The 26,205-nt window shown below is 42.6% G+C and overlaps 5 protein-coding genes across 5 annotated transcripts in view; 2 read left to right on the top strand and 3 right to left on the bottom strand.

Moving 5' to 3' along the window:
• LOC109480750 (gamma-tubulin complex component 4-like) overlaps positions 1–23,736 on the top strand; it is a 29,967-nt gene extending 6,231 nt beyond the window's left edge. Inside the window, exons 8-18 of the mRNA XM_019783032.1 lie at positions 1,927–2,095; positions 2,403–2,527; positions 2,835–2,885; positions 3,121–3,226; positions 3,373–3,480; positions 3,711–3,819; positions 4,071–4,248; positions 21,298–21,432; positions 21,827–21,943; positions 22,182–22,321; positions 23,026–23,736. Of these exons, the coding sequence (XP_019638591.1) occupies positions 1,927–2,095; positions 2,403–2,527; positions 2,835–2,885; positions 3,121–3,226; positions 3,373–3,480; positions 3,711–3,819; positions 4,071–4,248; positions 21,298–21,432; positions 21,827–21,943; positions 22,182–22,321; positions 23,026–23,077 (1,290 nt within the window). The 3' untranslated portion in view covers positions 23,078–23,736. The remainder of the gene's footprint in view (positions 1–1,926; positions 2,096–2,402; positions 2,528–2,834; positions 2,886–3,120; positions 3,227–3,372; positions 3,481–3,710; positions 3,820–4,070; positions 4,249–21,297; positions 21,433–21,826; positions 21,944–22,181; positions 22,322–23,025) is intronic.
• On the bottom strand, positions 4,430–6,321 carry LOC109480753 (HIG1 domain family member 2A, mitochondrial-like). Its single transcript, XM_019783035.1, has 3 exons — positions 6,114–6,321; positions 5,512–5,664; positions 4,430–5,257 (listed from the first exon to the last, which is right to left on the bottom strand). The coding sequence occupies exons 1-3, from the start codon at positions 6,225–6,227 to the stop codon at positions 5,165–5,167; spliced, it is 360 nt and encodes a 119-aa protein (XP_019638594.1). The 5' UTR covers positions 6,228–6,321; the 3' UTR covers positions 4,430–5,164.
• LOC109480748 (kinesin-like protein KIF14) lies at positions 6,461–16,853 on the top strand. The gene is made up of 15 exons (XM_019783027.1): positions 6,461–7,148; positions 7,590–8,475; positions 8,724–8,923; positions 9,453–9,553; positions 9,744–9,967; positions 10,182–10,344; positions 10,504–10,642; positions 10,829–11,036; positions 12,744–12,944; positions 13,229–13,356; positions 13,519–13,696; positions 13,980–14,803; positions 14,994–15,136; positions 15,300–15,456; positions 15,835–16,853. The coding sequence occupies exons 1-15, from the start codon at positions 6,822–6,824 to the stop codon at positions 16,012–16,014; spliced, it is 4,059 nt and encodes a 1,352-aa protein (XP_019638586.1). The 5' UTR covers positions 6,461–6,821; the 3' UTR covers positions 16,015–16,853.
• LOC109480752 (CD209 antigen-like protein C) lies at positions 16,306–19,783 on the bottom strand. The gene is made up of 6 exons (XM_019783034.1): positions 19,469–19,783; positions 19,027–19,167; positions 18,624–18,824; positions 18,117–18,332; positions 17,545–17,721; positions 16,306–17,352 (listed from the first exon to the last, which is right to left on the bottom strand). The coding sequence occupies exons 1-6, from the start codon at positions 19,569–19,571 to the stop codon at positions 17,345–17,347; spliced, it is 846 nt and encodes a 281-aa protein (XP_019638593.1). The 5' UTR covers positions 19,572–19,783; the 3' UTR covers positions 16,306–17,344.
• Positions 23,592–26,183, bottom strand: LOC109480679 (HCLS1-associated protein X-1-like). The gene is made up of 7 exons (XM_019782908.1): positions 25,983–26,183; positions 25,568–25,809; positions 24,962–25,116; positions 24,657–24,747; positions 24,311–24,438; positions 23,973–24,126; positions 23,592–23,737 (listed from the first exon to the last, which is right to left on the bottom strand). Exons 1-7 carry the CDS (start codon positions 26,060–26,062, stop codon positions 23,592–23,594), a joined length of 996 nt encoding a protein of 331 aa, XP_019638467.1. The 5' UTR covers positions 26,063–26,183.
• Positions 26,184–26,205: the final 22 nt, after the last annotated feature.

Below are 26,205 nucleotides of genomic sequence, written 5' to 3'. Positions count from 1 at the left end.
ATCTTGGTGACACTGATACAGGGCATGGTGGGGACGTGGCATTTTCTGTAGATAGGACGAGCACTGGTTTGTCATCACGGCAATCAAGTTACAGTATGGATGGCCAAAGCTACATGTACCTCTCAGGATCAGTGTCAGGGACTTCAAGTGTGGAGCCAGAGCTGATAAACTTGCACCTGCGGTCTGAAGAACCAACACCAACTCCAACCAAAACCCTGCACATGGAAGAAGTGCCCACAAACTCCACTCTACCCAGAAGTGATGTTTTATCATCTTCATTTGATGAGAAAGCTAGCACTGAAGAAAATCTATCCTTAATGTCAAGTAGTGAGGACCACGGAAGTTCAATGGACTCAAGAACCACCATGCATGAGTCAAAAGCTTTAAACCACGATGAAGAAACACAGGATGCAAAAGAAACTGCACTTACACCTGACATGCCATCATATGAGGAAATAGAGCAGAGGGACCAGCTGCACACAGATTTCTTACAGCTTGCTCTGAAACTGATCCAAGGGCAACATCAGAAGCGCAGACAGTTTCGTAAGGCCTTGCTAGCACGGATGGTTGAAATGCGTACCTGCCTTCAGAAGAAGATACCAAACCAACACATCATCACTACAGTTCCTTCCACAGTTGACGTGATTTGGAAAGGGTCGTCAGAGAAGGTACAGGTTCCCATCAGCCAATGCACCACAGTGGAGGAGATCATCACCTTCATGGCCTCCTACTTTGCCATCCCTGTAGAGGAACAAATTTTTCTCATGGACAACGACAGGGCATATCTGAACCCACTCATGACAATGGCTGCCCTCTACAACCCCTGTAATTCTAGCAAGGAGTCAGCATATTCCGCACAGTTTATACTTGTGACACCACACCTGGAGATGCTCATGGTTTCAAAGAGTAAGGAAAAGCTCCTGGAAATAGAAAGAAAAGCCCGGGTCAAGCTGGAAAAGTGGCTGAAGTTTATCAACTACCACCGTGACTCGTTGACTGTGAACTTTCATGACATCCCATGGCCTTCATGGCTAGAGGAAGACTTCATCACGGACAGTGGAACTGATGTTGTGGAGAACATCTCAAGTAGGATCTTGGGTGTACAAAAGAGGGACACTTTAAAAGACAAACAGGCTAAGTACAAAGAACTGCAGACTCAATGGGACCCTGAGAACTTCATGACGAGGTTTGGAGAGAAAATTCTCACAGAAGACAAGAAGCATGTGGAACTGAGGCTACACAAGATTAAATCTGATCTAGATATTGTATGGAAGATCACATCAGATGGGAATTTTGTCTAAAATAAATTTGGAGTTAGTTTTAGGTGACAGACATGTTCACATTTGTCATTCAACCTGTGACCTGATCGATGTTTAAAGAAATTTGTGATGGACAGTTGTGTGTATTCATCAATATGATGGTGTAGATCGCTCAAGTTACTGTTTTGAAACATTCAAAGCTTTGGCCTCTGTAGAACCAAGACATGTACATGGAGTGTAAATATTTTTAAGTTAAGGTGATGTAGTCATGTTGATGCACCAGAGTAGATGTGGGCAGGAGTGTAGAGGAACTTATTGACCAGCTTTCCAAGCTGTTGAATAAAATTTTTCACTGCAGAAAATAAGATATCAAGTATACAATAAAAGCAAATATACAAGTCTGCCTCATGAGTTGTGTGATAATATTGCATGTTTGTGATGTTATGCTGGTATACTTGCTCATAGCCAGGAAAGTAAAACAGGGCTCTACCTGACTACACTACACAAAGCTGCAGGCAACTGTTCATTTAAATCAGTCTGAAGATATGATACAATTGCGAGATGTAAGTTTTGTTACACTAGTATCTCTGGTACCTTTTTATTTCCAATTTTCCACCCCTGTACTAAGGTGTACTGTAAAACGTGCACTTGTCTGATTCTCTGACAGCAAATTGCTGGGGAAGAAGAGGAGAGGAAGACTTATGTACAGTTTGCTCTGAGACCAGAGATGCTTCCCTCCTACATCCCTGTCAGACTGGCAGAGAAGATCCTGTTTGTGGGGGAGAGTATACAGATGTTTGAACACGACAAGGACAGACCCGCCATGAAAAGAACAGGTGAAGATCAGAGTTTGTTCCTCAGACTACAAAATCTGGTGACTTTACCAGAAAATTCTGATCAAAGATCCATTTATATTTTGTGGACTAATAAATGACATGGTTGGATATGTCGTGAAGCAAAATTGCAAAGATAGCATATTTTAATGTCTTCTGTCACACGTTCCAGAATTAGTGTAGAAATATGCAAGAAGAGATCAAAGCTACCTGTAGATCATATTTGAAGTTTGACAAGTCTCATTTCATATCACATGTCCTCACAAAAATAGGGAATGTTCAACCTCAGCTGTTTTTTTCTAATCCTCAGGTTCCATTTTGAAAAACAGTGAGGACCAGTTTGCTGAAGAGCTGCATCAGCTGTCCAAGGCCTCTCTGTTCAACTTGGCAGCTTTCGAGTCTGTCATTGACAGGATTCGGAAAAGTGTGGCTGAGGTAAACTTTGCCGATTACATATCATAACTGTAGAGTGAATGAAATGAAATGTTTGTAGGAGTCAAGTTAAAATTCTGTCTCAGGCTTACAGATTAAGGTGTTGGTGTAACAGTGGGGGGTTTATAAGCGTGCTCCTCCTGTTTCTTACATTGGTATGAAAACTTAAAATTTGCAGGTAACAGAGCTGATTGTACGCAAAAAAACATTTACTCAAGCAACTGGGTATGATTTTATTCTGATTGTATTCGAATGAAAGCTCATTTGTGTTGGTAGAATAGAGCTGATTGTGTTTTCATTTTTCCTCCAGCACTTGTGGAAATTAGTTGTTGAGGAAGCAGATCTGATTGGACACCTAAAGGTAAGTGTGCTGTATGTATACTTCTAGTGAATTAGAACTCCTTATGCAAAAGAGGAAAGTACTACTGCTGTTTCAGATGGGTGTAAATTCTTAGAAATCATATGGGAGCATTTGAACCATTTACCCAACTTGCATGTGTCACCTTTGGAAAAAACTAACAATGCATACTTTTGTGTTACAAGTGGAAAAACAACTTATTTGTACCTTTTTTTCTTTCACTTGGTACTGTTAACAGCTGATGAAGGATTTCTACCTCCTGGGGCGAGGGGAGCTGTTCCTGGCTTTCATCGACTGTGCACAGAGCATCCTCAGAGGCCCTCCCACAAACGTTACTGAACATGGTAAACTCTTCTCATCTACTGTGGGTTTTGACTGCATATGTGGACTGCTGACATCTTGCATGTAAAAATACATGGTTCAATGTGTCCAAAATCTGTACTTTCTTATAATTTCGGGAAGCTAAATCTTACATTCTCTGCCTCCTCAGATGTAAATGCAGCATTCCTCCAGGCTGCCAGAGACGTGCTGCTGGATGATGATGAAGTCACTCAGTTTCGTCTTTCTGTGCAGACCAAGGGACAAAAAGGACAGAAAAGTATGGTGTTTTTTTTCACTCCTGGGTTGGCATTAATCACATGACCACTTGAACCATTTATGTATCATGTTATGTGAAAGCAAGGAGTTTTCATAATTTCATGACAAACTGTGACAAAAAGACAACTTGACGTCCTCATTACGTCCTGCCATCATTCAATGTACTCACTCTGGCCTCACAGGAAACTTTCTTCAAATTACATCTTGTACCACTTTCTGTATTTATTTCAGAACCTTCAGGGCCCATCCCATCAGGGGAGAGTGGTTGGGGTGTATTGGGTCTCTCCTATTCTGTGCAGTGGCCACTGCATATCCTCTTCACTGAAGCTGTACTAGACAAGTAAGTAGCCTGTATGCCTTGCTACTGTTAGGCCTTCTATCTCGTGTGGTTCCCAGTAATTTGTCTGGGATGTACCTGCTGGGCACTGGCAGCAAAAATATGCAGTTCAATTATTTGTGCTAATTGTTATCACGTTAAAAAGTAAATGCCTTACTTTTGGTAATACATGTAATATACCTTCTTGTCTTGTCCTGGCTAATGTCACCTGGTAGAGGGTATCTCTGATCGAAATAGATAATTTTTTCTGCCAGGTACAACACCATGTTCAGATTCCTGCTGAGTGTGAAGAGAGTTCAGCTAGAACTGCAGAACTGCTGGGCACTGCAGATGGAAGGGAAACATCTGGGCTCCCAGCAGTCAGACGTGGCCAAGTGGCAGCTACGAACACACATGGCATTCCTACTGGACAACTTACAGTATTATCTACAGGTAAATTGGTGTGACAGTTACCATTGTGCCTATGCACACAACCATTGCATCCTGAGATTACAACACAGCTTAGGGTACAAGTCCCAGAGGTGTTTAAAAATGTAGGGAAAACTTTACAGCTATTTAGATATCATGCTTGCAAAAAATAAGTGAGCAAGCTGTTGTTGTTTTAAATCTGTTGTTTCCTTTATTACTGTTACAGGGTATCATACAAAACATCACTGTTTTGAAGTAATCTGCATCTTTTATACACATTGTGGCAAGTCTTGGATTTACACTTCCAAGTATGACAGTATGCATTTTTTTATACATTTTTATCAACATTACATTTACAAAAATTGTCCATTATGTTGACACAAAGTTCTTGGTCCATAACTATTTTTCTATGTTACTACTCCTTACAAATACATCACTGGCAATGCTACACATCACACTTGTTACCATTTATACAGAGATGACTCTCACAAGAAATATCATGATTCTGCAACACAATAAGCAAAACTTCTTTTTGAAAATTTTTAACTAAAAATGTTAACCTCCACACAGAAGTTATTTTACTTTTTAGCAATCTTTAGTCTTCATTACATTTTCTTTACCTAGTGAGACATACATAGATCTCAACTACATTGTACACATTAGTACAAAACTCATTCCTCATCACACTTCCATTTGTGTCCTTCCAAAACTTACACTACCTTAACATGAACACTGTGAACAGGAGAGATGTGTAGAGAAAGTTATGATTTACACAGCAGCGAAGGTGTCTAGTTTTACAGGCTACAACTAGTACTGCAAGTTGTTCTGCTCACTGCAGGGCCTCATTCCTCTCAGTTGTTCCCAGCAAAGTCAGTCACATAAGCTGCACCAATGCATGGAACTTGATGTCTAGCCTGGTACAATACTACAGTGGTGTGGTCTACTTCTTGGACTTCATGCCATTCACGGCCACCCCTACCAGGATAGCTGCAATGGTGAAGCCCTGAAATACCACTCGTGCTCGCATCATGGTCTGTAGGGGGAAGAATTCATTTTGATCATTGGTCCACATTTGCACAAAGAATAGCAAGACACAACAGACCATTTTAAGAAAGGTGAAACAGGTCTATACATTTTGTTACCACGGATGGCTGTGTTTTGTTACTAGTATATCAAGGATATACACAATACTGATTGCATGTTCCCTGTGACATTGTGTGATATTTATATTAGACTTACAGAAATGAATGACATTAGAGAAACTATGTTCAAATATTAAGTTCTCACCTGTGACTTTCTCCTATTTCCGCTGCTGAAAGTGCCAATACCGTAGATCAGGGCAGCTGCCGTCAGACCGCAGCCAATGGGGACAAAGGGGTTCTCCATTGTCTTCCTTTTGAACTTTTCTGCAAATCCTTCTTGTGCTGGGGCACGCCATACCTGTTGGAATAATGACTGGTTGCCTTCAGCTGAACAGTGGTAGGCATTTGATTTGAATACTGTCGCAATACAGAGGTAATAATAATTTCAAGATGTTCTAAGACCCAAGCCATCAGATGGCTTGGGTCTTAGATCCAAGGCTATCTAAGGAGGCTCCATCAGAACCAAGCCACAAACATTTATACGATAGTGGGTTTGAAGCACATATAGGGAATGGTACAGATTGAATGCTGAATGTCATGACTCTGACTTCGAGAGCAAAATGTGCTACGAAACTTAATTTTCTCGAGCCTGCTTTCTCTGTTTTTATTCTTCCCCATGGGGAGGTGGGCGTTGCATAAGAATGGTGATAACTTCTTGCATAAGAGAGATCGCAGTGCTGGGCTTTTCTCTGTCCCACTCCTTGCATCTTGTCGCAAAATTGATTTCGTAATGATGTTTCAACTGACCTGAAAACCTTCAATGTGCGGTGGTTGCTCTGGTAAACCTGCGTAAGGGTTTGGAAGGGAAGAATCGTCGTAAGCATCGCCAGCTGAAGCGTCCTTGCTGTTTCTGTCCGCCATGACTTTGCTGGTGTTCGGAAGGGAGGAATGTTCCTTTGATTTTTCGGAGTATTCGGCCACTATTTCAACTACCGCACTCTCGTTTGGGAGTCTATATAGTTTCCAATTGCTAGGATTATTAAATGCTTTTAGATATATGACGACTACAAGTGTCATATGGATTAGTACCAATATTTTTTAAAAGTGGGGCACTGCTTTCAACAGGGTCATTCCTGTAGTCAGTTGTAAAGGTCAGAGGTCATGAGCTTATTATCATACCGTTGGCTGTTTGAACAAAGTTTGAAAAGCACCAGCATCCGTCTTGCTCAAAATGGCACTTTCTGAAGGATTTCGACAGTTTTCAACTGTACCAGAATGCAGGGAGCATGAAGACAACCACAGGTGTCTCTACTGCGGTTGTGAAGTTTGTGTATAAGCGTTTCAACCGTAATTTCGCCGTTCTTGAGGGAGCCGCGACCTGTGTGGGACTAGAGCTGGCGCCGACAACTACTTGAGTGTCAACACGGAGATAAACTATCAGGCCAGGTCACTCAACCACCACGGAGTTTTGCTTTAGAAATTTCCCTCTATAGTTTCCTATACCTCTACAACATAATGGCATCGAGGGGGACTCGCGTTCGCACGCCGCGGCGGCATCTCCCTGCGACTCCCGGCAATAAAGCCCAGCGTGCCGACTTACTCCGCAAGCAACAGTCGGCGCCCGACCTGTCTCAACCCGCCGAGTTTCAAACTCCTCCCGGGAAAAAGCGACTTTTCCCAGGCCCGGCTACACCGGAGTGTTTCAGCGCTGTACTCCCGCCGACTCCCGGGGAGGATCAGGACATCGAGACCGAGCGGTTACTCGCCGATATCGCAGAAGAAGGCGAGGATAGCTGTTCGGTAACAGTCGCCGTGAGGGTCCGACCGTTCAGCCAGAGAGAGGTATGACATGGCAACCACATTATACATTTAAGTTAATTATGGATCCAACAACAAACATTTGTACGTGTACAATGCAGCATAATGCACTTCAGACAAGTTTGGCACTATAGCTATGTCCGGATTTCGCGGCGGATAACTTTAATGGTAGCCCCAGGCGAAGTGCAAATATAACTGCCAAAACGAATTTTAGCAGGGATTGTCAATAAAATTGGTTTAGTGTAGTTTTATATTAGAAACATAGACCAGAAAAGACACCAATTTTTGTCATGTGAATGATAGTTTGAAGAAAAGTATATAATTACTTTAGTGTGTACTATGAATATTACTTAGTAGTACAAATGATGTACTACCAGTAGTACATAACTGGATACTACATGATTGTACCAGAACCTAGTATAGATGTAGTTCAACTTGTATTGTTTTTCTTTACCTCATATCTAGGTAAAAGAGCAGGCAAAATGTGTGGTGACCATGGACGGGCCAGCTACGTTGGTCACCCCAGTGAATGGAAACGAACACCTGTTTGCTTACGACCATTCATTCTGGTCATTCAAAGAAAGCGACAAGCACTTTGCCGGCCAAGAAAAAGTTTACAGAATGCTTGCCCAGCCCTTGTTAGAGAGAGCACTTCAAGGGTACAACACTTGCCTGTTTGCCTATGGACAGACAGGTTCGGGGAAGTCGTACACCATGATGGGTTTCGATGGGAACAAAGGAATCATCCCAAGATTCTGTGAAGACCTGTTTTCAAGGCTCTCAGCACACAGCAACGTTGATGTGAAGTCGCACATTGAGATTAGCTTCTTTGAAATCTACAATGAAAAAATCCATGACCTCCTGGTGTCATCACCCCAGAAAGAGAAGCGCAGGGCTCCTCTCAAGGTTCGAGAACATCCGCTCTGGGGTCCGTATGTACAGGGACTGTCGCAGTTTGTGGTCAGCTCCTACCGGGACATTGAAGGCTGGTTAGCCATTGGGAACAAGCAGCGAGCAACGGCAGCCACGGGCATGAATGACAAGAGTAGCCGATCCCACTCTGTCTTCACCATCATTGTCACCCAGACCACCTGTGAATCCCTGGAGGGAGAGGTGCATGAACACAGCAGGAACAGTAGAGTCAACCTGATCGACCTGGCAGGCAGCGAGAGAAGCTCGGCTGCACAGACCTCCGGAGACAGGTTACGGGAAGGGGCAAACATCAACAAGTCACTCATGACCTTGGGGAAGGTCATCCAAGCTCTAGCTGACCAATCAGTGAACAGGAAGAGGAGGGTGTTCATCCCCTACAGAGACTCTGTCTTGACATGGCTGTTGAAGGAAAGTCTAGGTAGGCAAAATTCAGTAATTGTGTAGTTCTGTATCATAGCTAATAGCAATGTCTTGTAGACAGCTTAAGTCAATGTGGATCTTAAAGTTTATCAGAGTAAGTAAGATGTTCGTTTTTGTACCAAGACGATTGCATTGAACATGAATGATCTTGAAATGTTGCCTTTAGTTGGAAGTAATGTAACATAATTCAAGCATAGAGCAATTCAATACTATTGTACTAAATGTTGTATCTGTCCCATGCTACAGGTGGCAACTCTCGCACTGCCATGATTGCCAACATAAGCCCCTCCAGTACCAACATGGAGGAAACTCTCAGCACACTGCGATACGCCAAGCAGGCTCGCAGCATTGTCAACATCGTAAAGGTCAACGAAGACCCCAAGGCCAGGCTCATCAGAGAGCTACGGGCTGAGATTGAGAAGTTAAGGAGAGCTCAGACTGGACAGGTCAGTGTCATTTGCTGTAGCTACAAGTTTATTTACTTAATGTTTTTAAATGACCTAGAGTAGAAGTCAGTTTTTAGATTTTTGCTACATACATGATTATAAGAGGCTACAGTTGAAAGGAGCAACTGTCAGCATATATTTTAGTCAATGCCTGGGTTATGCATAATTTATAGTCAGCACTGGACGCCCACAATGGGGTTTGATTGGGATGATTGTTGTGGACGAAATTGCTCGGCCATAAGTGGTGTTTGATTGAGTGATAGAGTGGAAGTTCTCTTAATGGAAAAGAATTATTATTGATTATGTGGCTATCGATATGACAGTCAGAAGACAGTAGACACACATGATTTTAGTAGGTGATTTTAATTATAGTTTGTAATGTGCTGATATTTATTGTGTACCATCAACGTTCATGATTGTAAGAATCTTCAAATTGTTGTCTGGAATAAGCTGGAGTCGAGATCATCCCCAGATAATTACTGGTCAAATTTCAGTACAAATTTGAACGAAGGCTCTATATATCTTGTAGGCTGTGGTGAAGGAGGAGACATACCAGGCCAGTCTGGCAGAGATTGCTGCCTTGAAGCAGCTTCTAGCAGAGCAGGAGCAGAGGTTGGAGGAGGTCAACAGGTATGGAGCTGTCCATCACAGGATCACATCTGTACAGCTGTTTCCTTTTTGTAAATGTAACTTAGTAATCATAACATGAAATTTAGATGTGCTATCATGAAGAAATTCCACAGTAATCATATTTCCCAGGTCTAGAATTCCCTGCTGAAGCAAGATTGATGATGTTTTTCTCTGACCTTGCCCTCTCTAGATCATGGCAGGACAGACTAGAGCAGGCAGAGCAGCAGAAAGCTGAGGAGACCCACATCCTGGAGCGGGTGGGTGTGGCTCTGAAGGTGGACAACAAGTTGCCTCACCTGGTCAACCTGAATGAAGACCCGCAGCTGGCCGAGGTGCTGCTGTACATCCTGAAGGAGGGACAGACCAGGGTGGGGTCCAAGACTGGACATCAGGACTGTGACATCCAGCTGTTAGGTACATGTACTCTCCAGACCTGCTGAAATAGAGGTTTCCGTAGCTGTATATCAACATATTTAAGTAAGCACAGAACAAATTACGTATAGGGAAAGACTACTTATCTAGTGCTTGGAAGTTTCTGGGTTAGTTAATTGCCATAGACACGGATGGATTTTGTTACTTTGTTATTTTGTAAGTTGACGTAAACAAATAATATTTGATGTCTTAACAGGAGGCCTGGTGGGTGCTCAGCACTGTGTCATCACCAACAGAGGAGACCAGGTGATGGTCCTGCCCATGAAGGATGCTCCCACTTATGTAAATGGTGAGCAGGTTACCATGGAAACCATGCTTCACCATGGTGACAGGCTCATTGTTGGTGACCATTACTTCAGGTGAGATTGTCTAATAGTAATAGATTGATGTTTGTTTCTTTGCTTTACTCTAAATTCCACTCGTAAATTCTAGGTTTGATTCACTTTCAGTCAAATTTATTAACAGATGACAGCATTCTGAGTATGGAGTCGATTGAAATTTTCTTGATTTGCACATAGATTCAACAACCCAACAGAAGCCAAGTCGGGCAAGAAGAAGTCGGGTGGCCAGCCTATTGACTTTGAGTTTGCCAAGAGCGAGCTGATATCTGTGCAGAGAGCAAAGCTGGAAAGGGAGGTGGAGGCAGCAAGGACTCAGGTAATTTTTAGTTGTTATTCTGGTCTTTCTATAGACTTAAAATTGTATTCTCCAATTGATTTCTACTTTCATTTTTTCTTATGATTAATATATGTTGTATATGTACAATGTACTTTTACTCAGTTGAACAGATGTAAGGACAGATAGCCGGAGGCTTGATTTCCTACACCCTTACTTCTTCTTCAGGTTAAAAAAGAGGCCATGGCCCAGATTCAGGAAGCCAGGCAGGTGGCTGAAGAAGAGATGGAAGAGCAGAGGAGGGAGTACGAGCAAAGGATGCAACAGCTACAGAAAGAGCTGGAGAAAGAGAGTGTTGAGAAGAAAGAAAAAGAGCAGACGGCTATGGAAGTGCAGGACAAAGTGCATCAGCTGGAAGAACAGAAGAAAGCTCTCGGTATATGATCTTGAATTTCCAAAAGCTGCATGTAGACAAAAAATGATTTTTTGACATTCTTTCCTTGTAGCAAGGTATCCCTTGCCAAAGTGGTCTGCTATGCAGCATTACCCCCTGAAACATTCATCCTGCATTACAGCCAGTATAGTGCCTAATTTCACAGTAGATTATGACTGTCCAAGGCACCTCCCTCCACTGTCAACTCTGCAGTGCCTTGAACCAATTAGTTTGCCTTTCCCCTGCATTAATGCCCTCTGTCACAGTCTTCGGTTATGGTTGACCCTTACATTAGCACCAGGCTCAAGTAAGCACAATCCTCAACCATTTAGAACATCCTGTGTCAGCAACTGACGTCCCACCGCCTCTGAGCAGGCCTGACTGACCTAATTCAGTCTATAACCTGCCTGGCCTGAAACAGTCTGAAGTTTGTCCCCCTTTTACACAGGGGATATTTTCAGAAATTCTGTTGCAATTCCAACCTAAAAGAACATACATGAAGTTGCATTTAGGACTTCTTGTCATTATACTTCAACCACCAACACCGTACATGAACCACTATCCTCATACCAAATTTTAGGTCCTTTATTTGACCTAACATGAAGACACAGGCGCAAATAAGTTACAATATACTTTTTGGGACTATTTTTTTTTTACAAAAAAGCTACATTGAATTATTTTAGGGCCTGCATCCAAAAAATTAAACCAAGAATACCTGTGGAAGTATATTCCCAAGCTCTGTTAAAATTTCAAGACATTTGGTAAAAAAATGTGGTGCCTGGTAGCAAATGTCTAACAAGAAGTGGAGAGAGAGAACATATTATGTAGGACCAAGACAGCTTAGAGCATTCTGCTCCCCCCATAGGTCACATGACCTCTGGGGGGAGCAGAATGTTCCCATACATGGTCACATGATAGATCAGACCATCCTTTGCAACTCCCCATAGCACATGTAGGAGGCTCTGTATGTATACAAATGCAGTCACTATCAGCCCAGGCCAACAGGTCCTGGACCTTTTGATTTAGTGGTTAAAAGACATTCAAAGAAAAGAAAAGACTCCTGTAGCTTGGTCAAAACAAGCCAAACTTGGAGATATGTATGATGCTGTGTTTCAGCTCAAAGAAAACAGATTATGTTTCACCTCCAGGAAGGCACATATGTTTTCAAAGAGCACAGGATTAATTTGGTGTGACCATCCCCACTGGCAAGCTGTCAGGCACGCTGTCAGGGGTGGAGATCACATCAGGCAACAGCTTCTGCCCCACTCCAAAAGGCCAAGATGATTAATGATGATTAATGGTCATGGCATCAATCTAGCATTACTCCCAATGTTCAGTGGGAGCTAGTTTAATGCCGGGGTAACCCCAGAAGTGATCTGATAATGACCACGTAATGCGGCATTACAGCCGCACAACTGACCACTTTGGCAAGGGATCTTTTAAACAACTGCGCCTTTCACTAAGTGACTTTCCTTTGCCTGTCCTGCATGTCAATGTCAATTGAAACTGCAGTCATTTCTGAATTTGTTGGGCATTTACCATCCAGGGATGATAACATGTGCAAGGTACATTGTCATTCCTACTAATCCTACTAGTTCCATATCAATTGAAAACTAACAGATTTTCATAGAACCTGTGTGCTAGCCATGTTCTGTGTAATGGAAAGACACCAGTCTAACCATTACTGTGTATCTGCGTGTCCCACCTCAGAGATTGAAGTGCTGAGTAACAGAAGGCGTCTGCAGCTGGAGGCCCTCGCAGTCAAACAGTCCATGGAGGAGGCTCGTGTCCGCCAGGCCCGCATCATTGCTGAGCTGGAGGCAGAGAAACAGCGTATGGAGGGGAACGTGAGCCGGCTTCAGGAGGCCAGCAGGAGACGACAGCAGTGTGGGCCAATCAGTGTCAAGTATGGTGAGGATCACGTCTATAGCTTTGCGACATACCTGCACCCTGATAAACAAGAGTGGTGTGACCATGCAGTAGGACTCAACTTTAGGAAAACCAAACAAAATGGCTTGCAGGAGAAACTAACCAGCTTTAATTTTTTTGTGTCTCGGTGAACTTGCATTGTGCTGAATGCTTAACTGTCTTGGCATTCATGTGTAAGTGTGTGGCTGAAATATGGACGAAAAAGGGCTCCTATAAAATACTCCCTTGTAATAAAAGTTGACCAGAAAGTGTTATGTCCCACCCAGGAGAGAGGGACCAGTGGGGGCTGATCCGACTGTCCATGCTGCTACAAGAGGCCAACAACATCAGTCGTAGCCTGGGCAGGAATGTCAGCTTCAGCAGGCAGGACATCTTCATTGGTGACAAGCCACAGGTCTGTGTCCTTGGTAGATCTGTTTTTTCTCTCATCGATCTTTGTGATAAGTTTGCCACCTAAGATTATTTGCCTGTCTACTGCATTTTTTTCACCTGTCCAGAACGATTTTGATGTATCCAGGGTATACATGTAATTGTAATCCAATGCTTCCTCTTCTAGGTTCAAGTCCGTGTGTCGAACCATGCCTTGGGCATGGTGACCCACTGGAGCCCTGAGAAGTTTGAGTCCAGGCTGGTCCAGATGAGGGAACTGTACCAGGGTGATGGAGACATCAGTGAAGATGACACCATCTTCTGTGACCCCAGTGACAGCTGGCAGAAGGACACTTCAGTCACTGGTGAGCACACAGTTCAGGTTCTTCATCTTTTTCTAAAATTTTAAGCCTCCACGCACTTTCCTCTCATCTCCAACCCTTCATTCCAGTATTGAGTTCTTCCCCAATTTGTTTCTATGACCAGTAGGTGTTGTCAAGTTTGAACTTAATATGTAATATAAAAATGTTATTAGCTTACCCATTCAGTACTGATCTCTGGGCTCTTGATACCAAAACTATGATACAGATAGAACAAGTGTTACAGACTAGCACCAACGTCTAACAATTGTTACTTTGCTGTCTGTAGGACTGTCAGACTACAGCAGTGGCTCAGAAGACCAGCAAAAGCAGAACGGCACCTACACAGTACGGCCTGCAAAGAGAGAAAACCCAGGGACAACATCAGTAACTTCTACCTGCCTGGAAATGATCAACAGTGCCAGAAAGAAGCTCAAGAGCAACTCCCAGGACAGCATAGTAGACCAGATCCTCTACTGCCTACAGAGCCTGAAGACGGAAGCCACGGTCATTTTCTCCTCCAAAAATGCACAAAAAGCTGAGAAAGATGTTGATAGTGATGCAGACTTTGGCCAGAACATGATGCGGATGTCGTACGCAGTAGTGGTACTGACATCCCTGGTCCAGCTGTGGGCATCCGTGATCGAGCAGTCCGAGCTGGAGCAGACCAGCCAGCTGGTGCACCAGCTCACCAACACCACCCAGCGCCTGGCAACCAACGTGGGCAGGCTCCTGCAGGGGTTCGAGCAAAACCTGCTGGCACTGATCTTCAGCGCAAAGGACAGCATCAAGCACAGTATGGAGGGCCTGGCGAGGGTCGTCGGGGAGGCGATGCTCGCCACGGACACCGGCATGACCTGCATCACGGACATCTCCGTGGAAATCCTGCTGAAGACCATGGTGATCCAGGGCATGATGGCATTTGTGGAGAAGTTTGTGGGCGGATGTGTGAAGAAGCTGGAGAACTGTGAGGACTCTGTGCTGTCTGCCATGTCCTCTTCCAAGTTCACACCGGGTCAGATAAAGAACAGGGTTTCGGACAAGCTGCTGAACCATGTACAGCAGGTCACGTCCAGTGCCAGGGGACTTCTGCAGGCCTTTGGAACTCTGGAGGTTAGTAGTATTAAATGTGATGAAGTATTAATTAAGGGGTCATACATATTTGTAGATGGTATCTCTTAATGGTTTAGGCATGAAAGACTTAGCCTCTAACAAAATCTGAAGCTTTATGTGACTAATGGCTACAAATACTTTTTGATAGTACATGTATTTCATGGGATGTTCATGTTGTCTCTTTCCCCAGGTTGAGTACAAATGGTGCTACAGTAATGATGGTGTGGCCAAAGTGTTCACCTTCATCCAGGACATGACAGGTGCAACAGAGAGTGTGATGGACTCGGCAGCACAACTGTGTCAGTCAACTGTACATGTCACCAAAAACTCTAGGTTGGTTGCTGTGTATGAAGAATGTCAGCAATGGCAGAGACACATACAAGACAGTATTGTAACATTATTGAGATATTTTTGTGCAGTTTCATTGACTTAAGTGGTTTCTTTGCTTCAAGCATTCACAGAAATCAATTGTGGAAATATTGACTGCCTGTTACAGAGAAGGAGTGTCTAAGATGCGTCCCCATGCCGTGAAGCTGCTGGGGACGTGCGGTCTCCTACGGGAGGTGGCCAACAGCTGGCAGGAGCTGAACTCTGATAGGAGACCCAGCAGTAGGACAGACCACATCAATAAGAACATCCGTGAATTCGACAAGGTTTGTGGTAACAAGGACAGGGATGTAGTGTCTAGGAAGCAATGCACAGTTGTGTTTTACCATAACGCTTGTTATACCACAGTTCTTGTTACAACATAATATTTGTTATTTTATTACCAATACATGTAGTAGAGAAAGACCTAATGCATTATCCAGTCCCAGGAAATTTCACTGAATCATGCAAAATTTATTCTAAGATGTTTCCATGTCTATTTTCAATCTATTCATCAGTTTAGAAAATTGAATCTTTATTGTACCTTAAAGGAACCTTTCAGATACTTACCTAGCCAAAATAATTGTGACAGCAATTCACTAGGCAACAACTAACATATGATACAAATGATGACCTTCTGCCTGACATGACCTGTTGTGTTGCAGGACCTGCGCACCTTGTTGGAGCTGGTTGACCAGGAGGCGCGGACGAGCGGCAGTTCCCCAGCCAAGCGGCTACTGCCCTCCTCCCCCCACCTATCCAGTACCCTCACCACACAGTCCTCCCCGTGTGGGGCTGGAACCAACACTGTCACCAGGAGGCTGGCACTCGCCTTCAGCACATAGAACATGCCATGGTTCTTGCCAGATACTTCCTATTATGTAGTTACTAGCTGTCTCTCCTTATTGTGTCTTCAGTGTGTGTGTAGATGCCTTGGTACTGTAGTATCATTCGTTCATGTCTGGTCCACATCTTATTGCAAAAGATATGTATGAATTCTGTAGTCATCTGATGTACAATACTCCTTGGTATAGAGAATAAAACAGAACAGCTTGACTGTATATATGAATTTATAGAGAAAGACCATATTACTTCATAGAGAAATAGAATTTGCAGATACTAAGTAGGTACTTTGATGTTGTAACAAGAAGGCACTTTAATGCTAGGGAATTTTGGTAAATGAATATACAATGTATCTGTCTAGGTCAATATGACCTTAAAATGACCCGAGGAAAACCCTTTCATGGTAACAAAATGCATTTCCTTGGTATAGGGAGTTACAGTAAATTTGAGGCTGGGGACTTGGGGCATTCCGTGGTAGTCCTTGTTGCAACCAAAGCTTTTGGATAATTCATAATTCATGTATTTCTTATCTGTAGTATTTTATTATCTGTAGGCTTATGAAGTAAATGAATGCAAAAGAAATAAATGTAAACAGTGTGAGCAGATTTATATACATGTATAAGTGATTTTAGTTTTTATAGTCTTCCAAAGACATAGCACATCGATTGTGTTCCAGTAGCAAAGCACAGGTGTTACTAGGAATACTAAGAACTACTGCTGCTACACCAGTTGTTCATGTGCAGGCGCAGGCTTTTAGGTGTTGCTTACCATAGTTACATTTTTGTAAGAAAGTTATCAGCTATGCAAAGTCATGTTTAACATAGAAAAATAAAGATTACTTCTTTCAGTGTAGATGTGTGATTTGTCAATCCAGGTTTTCAGTGGCAACTGACAGTGTCTTGCTTAAGTTTTATTTGGTACAAATAGCCACTACATACCTTGCATTCATACTCTGGCAAATACTTCAAAATTCTTGCCGAAATACACTAAGTCTTGCAAGAATAATGCTATAGAGTATAGTGATTTCAATGCCATATTTTGATGCACAGTTTTGTCTCTGCAAGCTGGTGCACCATGTGCGAGTGCCTAGTTTTAGGTGCTACTGTGGTTAAAGCTTGCAAGGTATTAATCGGTTCACTGTCAATTTCCTGGACTTTGCATTTGCTAATTGTGCTTACTTGGTTTCATGTCCAATAAGATAATAGAAGTTTACTGGTACGTATGGTTGTAATTGTGCAAAAATGTGCAAGTATGTTCTATACATGCTTGAAGGTTCCTCTCAGATATGGGATGTCTCGGCTGTTGTGGTATCCCAGTTGATGATGTTGAGTCTTAAATGTCTGTAAAATAGAAGAGAATGACATTAGATATACATGTTTACAAAAACAAGAATGCTGACTCATGAACTGATAAGTTATTGCTTTTGGTGAATCTGACAATTGGCCATTATTCCATGTTTCTGTACTTGATGTTTGACATTTGCTATGTGCTATGTCCTATTAGCATTCACAGTGTTGTGCAATCTTCAGTACCTCGTTCACAGACGTAGTGCAGCAGCCCGGTACAGGGCATGTCGTTCCACTTGTACCTGGCAACCTTCTTCAGCTCCACACAGTGCTCACGGCGCCGACTGTTGTCAGGCTGGCGCCGCCACCATGGCATGTAGTCTCCTGGCTGCAGGGGAGTCCCATCACTCCAGTGGAAATGTCCTAGGAAATGATAACTTTATTCAATCAAGAAGAAAAGAGTTTCACTTAGAAGGATCAGACTTCAGCAAAGCAGAATTCTAGTTCCATCACTCCAGTGGAAATGTCCTAGGAAATGATAACTTTATTCAATCAAGAAGAAAAGAGTTTCACCTAGAAGGATCAGACTTCAGTAAAGCAGAATTCTAGTAACTTTCTTCTGTTTGTGACAATGAATGACATCGGTAGACTCTTGTAGTTTCAAACCGTGAAGATCAAGGTCAAAGAAGTTGAGTTATCAAAACCAATTGGCAATGTTACATTTACTACCTTCTTGCTGACATAAACACATTTCATATACCCTGTAGGCTGTTTGAGTTAGCCTAGACCTAGTAGATATAGTCAGTGTTAGTACTTACTCTCCTTGAGGAGGTCAGTTAGCCCGATCCAGTGAGAAGCCTTGGTAGTCCTGTGGATGTACCTGCCCAGGAACACGTGCACCTGTTTGGTCTTCGCCATGGCCAGACGTCCCCCCTTGGTGGTGCAGACATGTTCAGCCAGCAGGTACGGCTGCTTGTCCCGGGAGAACCAGTAGCAGGCCTCAGGACCCTCCACAAACCCTGGAGGGCAGTGGGCTGGAGGAGGGGAAGATGCATGCCTGTTGATGAGTCCTGTCCGGGTTTGGATTACGTATCTTACTTCTTAGCATTACACAGGACGAGCAAGTAGACACACATATTGGAGAAATGTAAACTATAACTTGCTCACAAAGCATTTTATTAAATTAAGTTAAAAGCAATTAGAGCATTTTCATGTCATGTGAATGTTACAGCACTACATGGTGATGACATGTAAATACTAAATTAAATGTAATTGCAAACTACTGCCTTCTTACACATGTATTTACCAGGCTTTTGATTCTGTACCTGTTGAGTTGTTGAGACGCTCATGTTGAGTGTCTTCCAACCCCATCTCATCTGTCTGCTCCATTTTCTCAGTCAGGAGAAACGTCAGGTCCTCTACCGCCGTCTGTAGGCCCTGTACCATGTCCTTCAGCTCATCCAAACCAGCGTCTCCATAGAACTCATTCTGTACAGTAACCAGAGACAGGCCAGCCTGGCCATTCTCTGTGAAAAGCAGAATGTGTGAGTTGGTTACTTGCCTATGTTCTGACAGTTCAATCTATGTTTTAACACTTTGTTTGAACATAGGGATGTTGGAACATATGGCTGTCCCTGGGTGAGATATTCAGTATTTCAACACAAATGACACTGTATGTGGTTGTCATTTTGCGATACATATCACTGAATTTGGTGTTGGTGTCCTTACCTGAGTTCCCTCCCTCTGTGCCCACCTGGTTCACTCCCAGTTCTGTGACTTTCTTCTCCTCCACCATGGTACCGTTGCTATAGATACGGTTAAAGATGGTGACTAGTCGAGCATCCACTGGGAGCAGTTTTCCATCTTCACCTGTAAAGGGATTTGTGCCATTGTTAAGAATTTCATTGCTAAATGTTAAATTTCCTTCATTTCAACAGGAGATGACTACATGTATGTAACATAGTCTATGGCAGATGTGTCAATGAAAATTGCATCCAATAATTACCACTGACACAACTTCTCATTGTGATATTTTGGTCTTGGTTTCTCTCTATCAGTCAGTTACAAAATTGTGACGTAGAGCATAATTTTTTCAAAAAAGAAGTACAGACAACACAAGCACAGTATGATACTGTCTGGATGTGAAGTATTTTAGGCAGATGACTGTTACCTTTAGAGAAGACAAACTTGGGCATGATGTTGTTTGTTGCTGGAGTTGGTGCAGCATAACTGAGACACAAACTGGCAGAAAACAGCAGGAGAAGAGCTGCCATCTTGTTGTCTAGCTGGACTGTGGGGTTTGGCTACTGCTATGCCTCTAGGAGATATCAATAATTAGTTACACATGGTGGAACGGGCGGGATATCAGAGGCTTGGTGAACCTGTCAGTACTGATACTAGGGGTGAGGTAAAAAGTGAGGGGTTGGTTCAAATTGTTCTGCTGGACAAAGCTAATCTCTAAGCAGGATCAGCTGTGAAAAAGAGGCTTGCAGAAAACATACAAACTAGCCTCCCATTTTGTTTGGAAATGAATGAAAGGAAGACCATCGAAATTACAAGTATATGACATCCAGACTTAGTGTCCCCATACAAGTGTTGATAGATGTATGTTGTTTCAACCCTCCAAGAAGGACAAAGGAAGTCTCCTGGAGAGGTCTTAAAGGAGTACTAACCTCCAGAAGGAGGTGCTATATTTCGACAGGCATTTATTTTTGGAATTGAAAAATGCATATTATTTTACAGTATACAATTAAATGCCCATTTTGCGCGCAAGTCTTAAAATGCATCGAATCCAGGACAAACTCTCCAAATACCCTCAAAACTATCCCAGAATACACCACGCTACCCCATTAGTGTCTATGTTTTAAACAAAAAGTTACGTTACAGACCTCATTTCGGGGGCGATAAGAAAAATTCATACCGTTTTGTGTTCTTTGGTATCTTACCAACCATTGCCCTTCTTGGTGTCCTTATCGCCCCTCATTTATGCCGCAAATATTGACGATGAAAAAAACGGCGTAATCTAGTTATCCTTTCCAAAAGTGGCGTAATCTAATTATCTGTTCAAGTGATACTTACATGCAAATAAGTTGAGAAAATCAAAACACGCAGGATGAAACTGGCTCCCACTGTATTCGACATCCTGATATTATAATATCCAAGCCACAGGTCAAGCAAAGTAAAGCAAGTAATTTCTCAATAATCAGCTTGTTAGTGTGCTTGTCTCCTACCATTTTCGCCGAAAAATGTTTATGTTGACCTGAAGTGTATGAGTATTGCGTAAGCCAGAATTCCCGGATGTATCAATTGTGGTTCAGCATGGGGGAAAATGATATTAATATCACTTTACAAACATGCTCCGCTCAACTCGTACAAGCGAAATTATGTAAAACGTCGGCTAGTTATGTATTCATTGCAGCATGATGTATGGGAAAATAGCACTTCCTTCTGGAGGTTAGTACTCCTTTAATGGACTATTTTGAGGCTCCTTGCTATGACTCACTGAACGTTATATATAATAGCCTGCTCTGATATAGCCGATATCCTACATCCTTGTCAATTAACTAATCAGGATGGTACCCAGGCTACTGGACAAATAATTTCCCACCAATAGCTTCTTTTGCTTCGTAAATCTACCTGTTGCAGCACAAAACCTCATTACACAAAATTTACACTCATGCAGTTATGGCCTGGCACTTTGTACAATGTATAATGAAGCAGCTCTTGTTTGGGGGCCCGCAAGCCCTTTTCCGTAGAGCGTAATCGGCCGTTTTAATTCTACGTAGAGCATAGACGGACTGCTCTGACTAATATTTTTGCGTAGAGCGTATTCGGCGTTTTAATTCTACGTAATGCGTTGTAGCCACTTGGAATTTATCGTAAAGCGTAATCAAGAGGTTTCCGAATTCAGAGTAGAGCGTTGTCGGGACCCCCCCTTGCAGGCCCTCTTGTTTGTGACTTTAACCCAGTGCTAATGACTGTAAACTGTGTTGTTATTAGGTGGACGTTCTGGAGACCCAGTTCTCCCAGCTGGTGGAGAAGATCCAGGCTACGAGAGACTTTGAGAACATCCGTCTGGCGCACGACCAGTTCCTGTCCTCGCTGCTGGCACAGTCCTTCATCCTCATGAAACCTGTGGGTTACTCACCTGACATTTTACTGTAGTACCATGCTGACATTCACAAGTGGGGATAGTTAACAATCCTAGCAAACCCCTGGCACTGTGCACAGTTCACAATTTTATTTGCTTCTTGTGTATTTTCGGATACAAAGTGTTGATAAGTTTTCTGTGACATTCCATTGATTGTATGGACCATACTTTATCCTTTAATTTGCAGGTTGTATGTCTTGTTGATGGAATTATGTTGACTAAGGGTATTGCTGTTTCTTCACAATATAAATGATCATACTGTATGAATGTCAAGAAAATAAGAATTCTTAAATTTCCCCCTTTTCAAGCCTCATCTGCTTTCAACCTTTAATCCTTTAAGAGGGCTGTGGAATTCATAATGCACAACTGTATTTCCAGGTGTTCCACTGCCTGAATGAAATCCTGGACCAGTGCCACAATTTTGCCATGCTGGTCTCCTTGAACCCCGGGGCACTCAATGAGAGACAACTGGATCTGCTGGAGACTATTGCAAAGGTTGTAAAATCACAAGTTCTTTGTGAATACTACTTATGTACACTTAGTAACTGCTACTGTATATACCATGTAAGGTTGTAGTCCTTAAGTGTCAAAGTTCTGTTTAGCAAGAAGCTTGCTATGCATTTAATAAGATTCCATGTTATTCTTTAGTGCCTTGTACCCTCAATGTCTTGGACTTGCTTCAGCAGTAGAAAAAGGACATCCTAAATGAACTTGCTTGTTTGCATGTCCTCAGGACTTCAGCCGCCAGTCCAACCTGCTGTTTAAGATCCTGTCCAGCGTGAGAAGTCACCAGGCCTCGCCCTACCTGGCACAGCTGCTGCTCAGGGTCGACTACAACAAGTACTTCAGCCAGGCTGGAGGCACCCTGGGCAGGTGTGTTATGTGCTGATGGCAGTTATCCTGGCAGTTTAGAAGGATTGTCTCTCTACAATTGTTCATTACGCAGACTCAAATACATGTACTGTCTTAGTGCTTAGCACCATTCATATGTATGGAACACAAGACCATTAGGCCACACCAATTTAATTTGTTGGTTCTCGGATTCGCCTCTTCATTTTTTCCTGATTTGCAAAAAAAAATAAAAAAATTCAGAATTAACTGCAAAATGCTCATATTTTGCCCTGAACAGTTGAAAACAGTCCTTTTCTTCCTAGTCGTTACAGTTATTCCATTCTTTCAATGCAGTGGTATCATTAGAAGTTCAAAATTCATTGTTTAAATTTTGAACCAGCCTTTTGTGTTGACTTCATACCTCCTATCGTAGCATTTGGGGCTATAATAGGATGCCTAGATGTTTTTATTTTTTTCGCCCTGTCGCTTCATATTTTTCCTGAAAAAATCCGAGAACCAACAAATTAAATTGGTGTGGCCTTAGCTAAATTTTGCACACAATGTATATGATGAATCCATGTTGTTTTACATGGTACATCCAATTCCATTTGGCTTAAAAAACTTTGTTTTCTCATTCAAAAATCCCTTAAAACACAGCAGCAGTCAGACATTTACATATGCCAGACATGTACCACTCTACCCAAGCATGAAACTTCAACCTTATGTTTATTCATTTCTCATTCCAGTTACACAGCTCCAGTACCTCCCTCCTCATCCTCCACAACTACAACTGTCTGATTCCTGGCCACATCCTTACCTGTCAGACAGGAACAACTGCATACACAGGAGATCTGAGTGATTGCTTTGGACTAGAAGATACATGTACTGCTTACTATTGTATAAATATGGAAGGTTTTACTGTTAAGCTAATGTGAAGCTAAGCTTACAACAGATGTAAATGAAGTAGAAACAGTTTGAGGTGTGAAACACTCCTCAGTACCACAAAGAAAATGCTCAAAATGCTGTCACTGTCGTACAGTTTGGTAAATAAATAATCTGTTCTCTGCAACTTGTTGGCTGTTATCATTTATATTCTTATCTCTCTTGTGTCACAGTAAAACTCTCAGAGCTCTAATGATAAAAGGACAACATTTACATGTTATCTTTTCCACTTTTATATGAATATGGTCCAGTTAGAGACAATAAGCAGCAAGATGCCTCCACCAGGCTTGGAATGCCGGCTGTTTGACTTTGTCCTTCGTCTCTGCACATATGTTGTAAAGCTGCCCACATATTTCCATCACCATGGCAACTACTTCCCTCCAAACCAGGAGCCGAACAGGTTGTAGAATATGGACGCCGTGTTGTCGTCAGGCAAGCGTGGCTGACCTGGCAGGGTGGGAGGTCGGTGGTCAGGCAGTCTCCGGGGCCATCTGTCATCGGGATGACTTGATATCCCTAGGATGACATGACAGTATGATTAAGACTTAGTATTGTACAAGTTAAGCATTAGTGTAATAACCCACCCCAATCATCAACCGTTCTGAAAGATAAAGACAGTCCTTCCTCCAATCATGCATGGCATTGGTTTGATGTGTGAACTTCAGAAACAGTTTAGTAACTGCCACCTGAATAAATCCTATTACTATACTGTACAGAAAATAACACAAATGTCTCCCTGTACATCTCTCACCTTGATCTATATCAGAAATCTCCTCCCGAGTCTCCTCCCTACCAGAGGGATCTCTCCTGGTCACAACCGTGTGCGTCTGGTCACCATCGTTTCGCGTCACCACCGTCTCCTCATTTCCTGACCCGTCTCGCACGGTTCGCCTCTGTTCTACTTTCTGGGAACAGAGACAACAAACACCCATGATGCTTTAAAATAGTGGCGAACATAACACACGTGAAATGCATGGTTACCATTCAGCTTTGCAATCAAATGTGATGTATACTGTTTGCCATTGTACCATAGTCGTTCTTTAATAGTCCCTGAGAATTGGATACATTTCATTGATATCCATCACCTACCCCGTCTGGGCCTCTGATGGTCGTCGTGGTGATGGACTTGAAGAACGAGCGACCCTGCGGTGGCTGTGACGGCTGCTGTCGGGGCAGGACTGTTTCCAGGTCTGATGCTGAGATTTGGGCATCCAGATCTGGCACAAAGAACATAAGATTATTTTATATAAGATATGCTGTTACTGCTATACTATTCACCAAAGTTTTTGAATTACACATTCGTCAGGTCACGTTCTCACTCAATCGTCAAGAAAATGGAAAATATAAATTTAAGTGTCAGTCATGTTGCTCAGTGTACACACATTAAACAGCTCATCATACTATAGTCATCATAATACTGCTCATTAATGTGTACCTTTATCAACTTTGTCCTGAGGTGAGGAGGGGGGTTTCTCCCATGGAGAAGGGGGTAGCTGGCCAAAGGGGTTCTTCCAGAAGTCTTCAAACTGGAATGTAACAGGAGAAAAACATCATTTATGGTAGGTAACACTTTCATGGTCCCTCTTTCATAGCTTTGACAAAAGGCTATTCTTTGGTGTACCTGCAACTTAAATTTTCTTGTTGTAATGATACCACAGCGTGTATCAAGCATACAGTATTTCCTCGCAGTGGTTTAGTTATCACAGTAAATAGGACATCATGAACCAATTTCAGAAGTACCTGTGGATATCTCTTTTGTGTTGGCTGTTCACTTCTTGGCTGTTCACTTCTGCTACTTCCTCCCTCTGGGATTGCTCCTGGCTCCTTCAACATTTTGTCTCTGAGGGACCTTTCATGTCCAGGTCCTGATGGGGGAGGTTCAATACCCGGAACACCTAGAGCATGAAAACAACAGTAGCATTGAGTGGTCCAGTCCTTAAGGGCTTCTGATCTGGAGTTATTTTCTTTCATTTAGTCAATTCACATCGCTGGATTGCTGGAGAGTTGAAATATTAGAAGCATATTTTATAGAGTGAAACTGTTGATGTTGTTCTATTTTACAGGCTGTGGCGCTCGCTTCAGCAGGGTTATAGACGAAAAAACTCAACCTTTAGATGAAGCAATTTTTAAGCATTAAATGCAGAATCATCATCAACATGAGTTAATTCACAATCTTCATCTGAGAATTTAATTTGGATGAACTAAATTTACATGTCATTGATGTAACCAAGGATATATTATCAAATTACTGTCATCATAGATTTGATACAACTGGCCAAGTAAAATCAGCAGAATGCCTGTGATGCAACTAGCAAAAGGGTTGCATAAGACACGCATAGAAACTACCTGGTCTGTGTGGAGGTGGTAAAGGTGGAAATTCCACAGTGCCAAGTTGTCGGAACAGTTCATCAAAAGTGTGGAACATCTCGTCAAAGTGTTTCATCATGTCCGACATCCCAAAGTCGTCACCACTAAACTCCTCGAATCCCGGCCCACCCCTGAACCCAAAGGCTCCAAAGTCATGGCTGAAGCTGTCATGGTCCTCCTCATCTTCATCATCATCATCATCCCACTCTTCATTCTCATCACTGGGGGGAAACATACACATGTCATGTCTGAAGTTGGGTATTTCTTGCAAAGTGTAAGAAGTTCACAAGCAAAATAATATTTTAGTGCCAATTTGATTCTGTAGGAAAATGTGAGGTAACCTCCTTGATACAAAATCACAGGTGATCACATGAGAAAAACAGCATTTACTTACAAGTAATCTGGTGGTGGTTGTCGGCCTCCTCGTCCACCAGGAAACCCAAATATTCCTCGGAATAAATCGTGCAAGCTCATGTCTTAAATCAAATCCTGTCCCTCTATTACAATATATTATATCAACTGCGAACTTTCCCGAACAAATTTTGTCCTTCCTTTGCGTAACAAAAAGGACACTTCCGGACATGCGCACTACCTAGAAGCGACCCCTGGCGGTAAAA

Source organism: Branchiostoma belcheri, unplaced genomic scaffold (assembly GCF_001625305.1).
Source record: "Branchiostoma belcheri isolate BF01 breed outbred unplaced genomic scaffold, Haploidv18h27 scaffold52, whole genome shotgun sequence".
NCBI lineage: Eukaryota > Metazoa > Chordata > Leptocardii > Amphioxiformes > Branchiostomatidae > Branchiostoma > Branchiostoma belcheri.
The sequence above is the reverse complement of the archived record's forward strand: the minus strand, read 5'-3'. Positions and strand labels throughout refer to the sequence as shown.